We start from the raw sequence: 8,469 nt of genomic DNA on the forward strand, positions 1-8,469 counted from the left end.
CTGTTATTGTATGATATACCTGGTTCTCCCCTTTAGTTTGGGGCAGATCAGTACAACTACATTGCCTGCACAAGCCAGGAGACATATCATCCCTACAATAACTCTAACGGACTTTTACAAGCAGTGTAAGTAGGGGGGGGAAAGATTATTAGAAGGGAAATGAGTCCAGAATCCCTGAGGTTCAAAAGGCTTTGAGTACGTGTGTGTGCCTGTATGTTGATACTATGGAGATCCTTAATAATTGCTTTGTAAAAGCCTGACCTTGTGACAAGAATTAGGCTCTCAAGAACCTCCTTCATAGCCCAAGGTTACTGGTCCTGACTTGTTTCTCACAATCTTTTTCATCTCCCACCCTCATTAGGGGTGGATTTGTCTAGCATTCTTTTAGGGGAACATGGCTCATTAAGCCTTTTCTTCATTAATCTGCTCCAAAATGGTCTTGAAATGATCCCTGCCTTCCACCACAACTGGTTTAAGAGCTGAATTATCCCTGACATTTGCTCCTTTCAGCAGATCTTAGTAAGAGTGTACCAGGATCAAGTAGTTTAGGGTGTTAAGACTCATGCATTGCTTGGGCTTAAAAATGACAGAACTGCCTGATACCATTGTTTTCCTGAACTTTTTGTCATTTGCATTTAGCAGTTAAAAAGTGTAATGTACAGAATTCAATGAAAATTCCTGTTTAGTTTGATTACACTTTGACAGCATGTGATTTAATCTGGACTCTTGGAAACTTCAAAAGACTTACTTTTAGTTAGGTTTTAGAGCATGCAGTCTAGTCAAAGATTTTTCTTTACATCCTCTGTCTGAACAACTTCAATTAAAATAAATCACAAGCGGCGGGTTTTTGCTTTCTAGAGAGTTATTAAACTCATTTAATTCAATTAGTCTGAATGAAACTTCACTATAGTAATCTTATAAGATACCACTTTTAAATTTTATTTCTTTCAGTACAGAAACTAAGGGTTTGATATTTTCTGTGCCAGTAACTGAAAGTAATTTTTCCTTGTAGAGAATGTGCATGAAGGCAAGAACAGATAGCAAACTGGCTAGATCACCCAGTTGAAGTGGTCATATCCTAGCAAGAATATTTAAAACTTACACAGTTTCTGAATGCTATAATTCAGAGGAGCCTGAAAAAGCTCTGTAATTATTTATTAAGAAAAAAACAGTAAAAAGCAACTTAATGCTAATAGGAGCCTAAGGAGTAAACTTGTATTAATTGAGAGCTTTTATATATGCAGCATATAATTTAAATGGATATAGTTTATTTTATATTATATTTATATTCTTCTAGAATATAATGTAAATATATAATTTAAATAATAATAAAAGAAATAGAATATATTTTCTATTTATGTTATTATTTATTATTATTATATTATTTATATACTTATAATGACATTATTTTATAATTATATAATTATATAAAATATATATAATATATATAAGAAGAAGAATGCAGAAGGGCACTGGTAAAACTGAAATCACTGATATTCAATTTTATTCTTTTAGCTTCTTTTTTGTGCTAAAAATATTTAATAATCAATAATATCAATTGTTGGAGCAATTCTTCCAGAATAAAGAATTATTTGAGTGGAATGTGAAGGAGGTTAGTCAGCCTAGTGGCAGAGGAGTATGAATGGCTTTTGATGAGGAGGCAGAAGGCTAGATAGGATGGAAAACAAATTTCAAATTTCAGAATTGCTGCTTATTTTCAAAACTGACACTGAGTTGTTTAATTAATTCTGTAAAAAATTTACACATACTTGGACAACTCCATGAGGCTGCTGACTTTTCAAATGACATATGTAAAAGGCCCATGACACTGACTTTGGGATTGTGACTTCCTTTTCACAGTGTACCAAGGGTTTATAAATTGTATTTATTTAACCAAAGATTTAACAAGTGCCTGAGTGCTTGCTGACCCTCTAGTTCTCACCATGGGCCTACATGTTTTACTGATGAAGCCACTACCACTGGCTGGATGCTTTGGGCTGCATAAAAAAGAAGTCATCATCTTTCTTGACTTTCATGCTTGTAGATAAAATAAGAGCCTTTTAGTCTGTATGCTAGCCACCTGTGAGGAAAGACACTTACTTAATTTGGGTTTTCCAGGAGGCGTTGAGAAATGTGCTTGTAGAGTAGCATCCCACTAAAGCAGAGAATAAATCAGTAGAAAGGTTCACAGTTCTGTATTGTTCCAATACAGAGGAAGGATTGAAAAAAAATGTCAGAAAAGACAGGAAGAATTTATGTCAGGTGGACACTGGAAGCTGACAAAAAATAATGATAATGAATATATTCACTAGAGAAGGAAGAAAGAAAACAAGATAGCAACATCACGAAAAGTTTTAAATTATATATGTCTGTCTCTTGTCTTCAGAAACTAGTTATAGATTAGGAGTTCAAAACAATAGTTTCTTTACATGTGGAAACAGATGGATAGGCTCAAGGACAGTGTAACTTGGCCTGCTGAAATAAGTAAACTCTGCTTCTCCAGTCTCATGTATTTCCTTCATATTTCAAGAGAAATAAACTTTGCCTCCTTAAGGTTTTGAATCATGTCTGGTTCATTCTCAAGAAAGCTGCCTTGCCAAAATCTTAGTCACCCTGCTTTTTCAGGGATACAACACTGCAATTACTCCCTCTCTCCAGTATTATGAAATAGCCACCTGTCTTGTGATTATTTTTCCACTGACCCAGTGGGCACAAAGTCAAGTGCTGAGGATGCAATATCCTGTTCTCTATAGCTGAAGAGAGGCACTGCAGGTAATGTGATGGAGATTTTTTCTGGACACACACCAGCATCATCCAAGGTGAGTCAAATGTCCTCAAATGATCCCTGTTATGGATTTGTAGTTACACATTTTCGGCTTGCAAGTTTTCTCTGGGATGCTGATAAACACTACAAGTATTCAAACTTTTATTTCCTGGATGAAAAATTTCAGTATTCCTTGCTACAGTGCCAGGTTTTCTGCACACTTTATACAAATGATATAAAAGAGAACATCATAATTTGGAAAACTAAAAAAAAGGTGAATAGTTTTCTCATAATAACTGGTAAATGCCATTTTTATAAGCATCAACTTTCTGCCTCTTGAACATTCAGGGAAGTGCAAGCCCTCACTTTGTGTTCAGCTCTGTCTTTTTACACAAAAGGTACATAGCAGGAGGAGAGAGTATAATCTGATAATGTAACAGCAATGTCAAGAAAGACTTCTGGAGTTGCTCCCCTGGGTCTTCCATGTGACACACTTCTGTGTTTGCTAAATAATCTTTCATTATGGTTTTTACAGACATGAACAATTTCTTTCAACCTAAATATTTCCCTCTTTTTAAAAAAATAGTTCTCCTTTCAGATTGACCTTATTTTCATCTTCCTGTGTCATAAAAAAAAGGGAGAAGTCTGAACGTAAATGTTTTTCCTCTCCCAGTCCACATCTCCCTCCTCTTCTTGCTGGGCATGAAATTACAACCAGTTAAGACAGCTAAAACCCTTGTCAAACCTGTTTCTTCACTAAACTGTTTCAAATAGCTAAGCCAGGAAACACAGCTGGCCTTTATTACACAGCTGTGACATCACAGGAACACTGAGAAATGGAAATTTCTTTCCAGTGCTTGTCAGCTCTGCCTTTCTGCAGCACAGGGTTTCTTGTGGCTGCATCTTTCTGCACACAGACATCTGAAACTGGGGAGTTGGGGAACTCAGTCTGACAGCATCCATCTTGGCTCCAGGAAAAGCTGATGGCAGTACAGAAGTGTGCTTACCTCAGACTTTGGAATGAACTTGTAATTTCAGGTTTAGCCTGAAAGGAGCATTCTTTTCCTTTGAGTGTTTCTCAGAGTTTACATCATACCACTCTCCATGCAACTGTGAAAAGCAGGAGCCTGAGCAGCACACACAGGCATTTTTGGAAGTTTTTATTTTGAAAATACCTCAAATGTGACTTTGCAGAAAACAAAGCCTAACTTTTCTCACTGGAAATTTTTTTTTCAAAACTAAAGTCTTTTAAACTGAACAGGAATTAAACCAAATTCTAACTCTGTAAGAGTTAAATATAATTTATTTGTTTTTTATGAATAATTCCTTATTAAGCATTTTGTCCCCTGTGGGCCTCTGCTAATCTTTAACTCTTTCCACAACTTTGCAAATTAAATTACTGGTTCTCAACTTTTGTCAAAACGTCACCAGCAAAAGTGTGGCTGATGCAACCTGTCACGATGGGTCCTTCGGCAATCTTACGGCATTTATTACTAATGACTTTTTGAGAGCCACACACCCAGAACACTCCCCACATCTCAAATCCCTTCTTGCAACCTTCCTGGCACCCCACTGCTGGCAGGCCTGCTCCAAAATATCTGAATACCAGGCTGCAGGAAATCTGCTCTCGTGCTTCCTCTGAGTTCAGGCCTGTTACAGAAGGCACAAGTTTGCTGCTCTTTGCCTCTTGGATGCAGTTTCAGTCTCCCTGAGTATTCCTTGGAGTAGAAACAAAGAAGAGCTGACACAATCCCCAGTCCAAGGAAAACTTGTGATGCCACTGCTGTTTTAGCATTACTGGTGATTAAGCAGCATGTTCATAGCAGCCCTTTGATCCAAGCTGGAAGAAGCTGAGTGTGTGTTACGGCACCAGTGTGAGGTGACACAAAACACAACTCTTTTGAATGTCAGTCTGTCACCTGAACCATTAAACTGTCACTCCACCTTTCTGTACCTATTTTGCATGATCAGTGCTTAAAACCTGGAAGTCCTTCTTATGCAAGTGACAATTGCTTGCAGACCTTTTATCTTAACCTTTTTATTCCTTTTCCTCAGTTTTTTGACCAAGTTTTTCTTCTTGTTTAGATTTACTGGAGAAGAATCTTGGAATATACAAGGCATCCAAATAATGCTTGTGGGCATGGAAGATTTACTCCAAAAATCTCTTATTTCAAATATGCATCTCAAACTGCACTTCCTGAAGAAACCTTCCAAGATCAGCAATGTTACAGCATATGCACTGTATTAAATAAATAAAGTTCCCATTTCCCACACATTGTGACTTTTACAGTGCACTGACTAAAGGCTTAATATTCTTAATAAATTTAGTATGTATGTATTTCATTAAATATTGGGATGTATTGACATTAATAATTCAGTTTTCATTAATACAGTTTTATTAATACAGCTGTCCAGAGAGAACTATGGGTTCTTACATGGGAGCCTAGGCTTTCCAAGCTCTGTTCAAACCCTTCAGATGCTATAGTATTCCCTCCTGAAACAAGGGAAAAAATGAAGGGGAATAGAGAAAAAAAAAGACTTAAATTACACAGCACATAATGAAGAGACAGTTATTCCGTAGCGAGAGCTGCTACCTGAAATATCAGAAAGGAGACCTGTGCATTTGCAGAAATACAAACCTGAAATAAAGTGTGTTAAAAAATGATTGTTTGGGCAAAGAAGCAGTAGGATCAGCTCAGTCCTCTGTGTTCACCCTCTACTCTCTTTATTAAGTTATCTGAGAATAAGGTATGAGATAAAAGTAAGACAAATAAAATGTAGGATTCTTCATGTTCCATTATAAAAAAACCAAGTGTAGGCACAACGTTTGCTTTGTAGATTATATGAAATGTTTATTAGGAAGTAAAGTGCTCATTTTTACAGATCAATACATCCTTGATCATTGTAGAAGACTTGTATAATTAACAGCTTCCTAATAAGACCAAACACTGTACATTATTATGCAAATAAATGTACCTTTGTAATAAGTGACAAATGATATTATAATCTAAAACTGAAAAATGTATCAATAAAATGTTTGTAACATTTGTCAAGTGGTAATGCACTTACTGCACCTACTTAAGTGTCAACATACATGGGTACCCCACGGAAACTTATTGCACTTCAAGATGAAGTTTGTTATCAAGTAATGACATTACATAAATACACCCCAACAAATAAAACGATTAATGCAAACATTTTCATAATAAACATTTGGTACAAATGAAAGGTGAACTGACTGAATTTACATTTTGAAAGACACATTTTGGATATGAATATAAAGACAAGACTCTATATATTTATATTTCTTTGGTATTGTATTTTCTATTTTCCTTGCACACCAGTCGGCCATGTGTACAGCTGGTGTTTCTTTTTGGTCTGTTTGTTTACAGTCAGAAATGCAGTTCAACACTGAAAAGCTTTCTTCAGAAATGTTTCTGAGGTGTTAAACCCTTCAATCAAGGCAAAAGAGAGTTTAATCTGAATGCCCTCATCCCACACAAATACCCTACCCACTCTGCTGTGCACTGTTTTGGCAAGCTTATGAGGACTCTTGTGAAAGGCTATGAATTTCTTCCCAATACAGGACAAAATAACCCACACAAGAGCCACAGCTTGTTCTCCTGCATGACTGATCCTGAGACACAGCTACTATGAAATTCCAATACTGAATTTCCTCCTCTTCTACCTTACATTAATTAGGTTTCTGCATGTATTGGTTTCTCACAAAGTTAAAAATGGAAAGGCGTGAATTCTATTTAGTTTTAGCAAGTTCCCTGGTTAGAGGAAAGGCATTCTGAGCCACTGCTCATCCAGGCAATGCCATTGCAAGGATATATGGAACATGGAAGCTTTGCCTAAGCAGAACTCCCACAGGAGTGAAGAGATAAAAACTGCTTGTTGAAACAGAAGGCACCAACATAACATACGCTACTTACACTTTGTCAAACTGGCCTTTTTTCCTCTATATACCCTACTAATAGCTGAGATGTGGTTGATTATGTAGCTTTCCATTATCTTTTTCACCAGTCTTTAAATACCAGACAACTGTCATCTTCAGGAAAAAAGGCACAATTGACAGCCTCCCTCCTAAACCAGCATTCCACATATGGAAACACATTGCTAGGCAAAACTCCAAACACTGCCTTAGTGCTCTGTATAGGAAACCAACAGAATTTCAATGTTGTACATCCTTTCAAAAATAAAGCTTCTATGACACATAGAAGAAGGAATTAAATACTAAAAATCAGTGATTATACTACAAACACCCCCAAAGGAATCCTGTGTTGCACCTCAGCAGAAAAGTCTATGCAGAAATGTACTTAATGATTCTACAAGCAGTTTAGTTAAATGTAAATATAGACCACATAGTTAAAATGTGATTAGAACTTCACATGGCACAAGATCAGATTTTCCTAACTGTCAGAAACTCCTCTGCCCCTTTCTCTGTCACATCCAGGGAAAACTTAGTGTTTTTCAATTCTGTGTGTTTTTAAATAATATATTTTCTGCAAAGTAGCTGTATTTATCTAAGAAGCTCTGGAATGTTTATCCAAGAAACACTTAAATCATTAAAACATAGCATTACAAAATGTGCGCTTTGCAACATAGTTGAAAATTATTATGTTAGTTGGGTGTGAAGAGACAGCTCAAATATTTCTTCCGAAATGAATTCAGTTTCTACCACAGAACGATGTAATTTAAACTTGTACAAACTAAATGCACTTTCTTCTTCTTAAAGAAATGTACCTCTCAAAACAGGAAAAAAATAGTATTTTAAATTAAGTAAAATATTAGTATACCATGAATAACTCAGAAAGACAAGTAGAAACTTGTATTAAAAAAAAAAAAGTGCTGTTTTATCTGTCAGCTGTTATAGTGACTAAGACAAACTGATGTCATATTATTTTAAAATTTGTTTTTAAAAGCCTTTAAAAATTGTACTTTCCAAGAGGAAGCAGAAAATTGATAGCCTTTTAGTGTGCCAGCCACTGCTTATTATTTTGTCTGAAGCTTGCTGCCCTCGTGCAAATGTTCCCAATAATATTCTTCAGGAATCAGATTTCAGTCCCGGTAGATTTTGCTCCACCCGATATCTATTCAGTTTCCTGTATTTTTGTTTCCAAGGGTGACACTCTCACTGCTGGCATTACACATGGCTTACACAGGTCTGAAAAGGATTTGTGGAGTGAATATTTACTTTTTCCCACCTGTGAAAAATGCCTCAGTGGTCTGATCACAACGATCCCCTCATGCTGGGGAACAGCGCTGGAGTATTTGCTGGCTGAATACTGACCTGAAACATTTGGAATCACCTACAAGGCTCAAGCTACACATGGATGTTGTTCCCCCCATTTCCTGCTCCTGCATCAACACCATCTGACTGGGAAGACGATGGCCGGGAGTTCCTGGAGCGAGGTTGGCCATTCAGTCCCAGGGGTGTTCCCAGGCGATGGCTCATTTGGGAGGCCGTATCATCTGACTCCCAGCGCTCCAGCTCCTCTCGCACCAGCCGCTCCATTTGTTCCCTGTGGATTTCACTGTCCTGGCCCAGTCTTTCATCCTAAACAAATTAAAAGACACGAGCTGGAACGCAGCTTCCTAATAACAGTGTAGGCAAAACCCTATACAACCATAAGAAGTTCTTATATCAGCTGAGTACTTCCATAGGCTAATGGGGAAACAGTTCCCACAACAAATTGTTT

The 8,469-nt window shown here is 36.9% G+C and overlaps 1 protein-coding gene across 2 annotated transcripts in view; it reads right to left on the reverse strand.

The window, feature by feature from the left end:
- Nucleotides 1–5,590: 5,590 nt before the first annotated feature.
- The window catches only part of PKD2 (polycystin 2, transient receptor potential cation channel), a 28,487-nt gene continuing 25,608 nt past the window's right edge, over nt 5,591–8,469 (reverse strand). For both annotated transcript variants that reach the window (XM_086889648.1, XM_086889647.1), the window contains exon 15: nt 5,591–8,327. In XM_086889648.1, the coding sequence (XP_086745774.1) occupies nt 8,094–8,327 (234 nt within the window). In that variant the 3' untranslated portion in view covers nt 5,591–8,093. The remainder of the gene's footprint in view (nt 8,328–8,469) is intronic.

Source organism: Cyanistes caeruleus, chromosome 5 (genome assembly GCF_971803275.1).
Source record: "Cyanistes caeruleus chromosome 5, bCyaCae1.hap1.1, whole genome shotgun sequence".
In the NCBI taxonomy this organism is placed as follows: Eukaryota; Metazoa; Chordata; class Aves; order Passeriformes; family Paridae; genus Cyanistes; species Cyanistes caeruleus.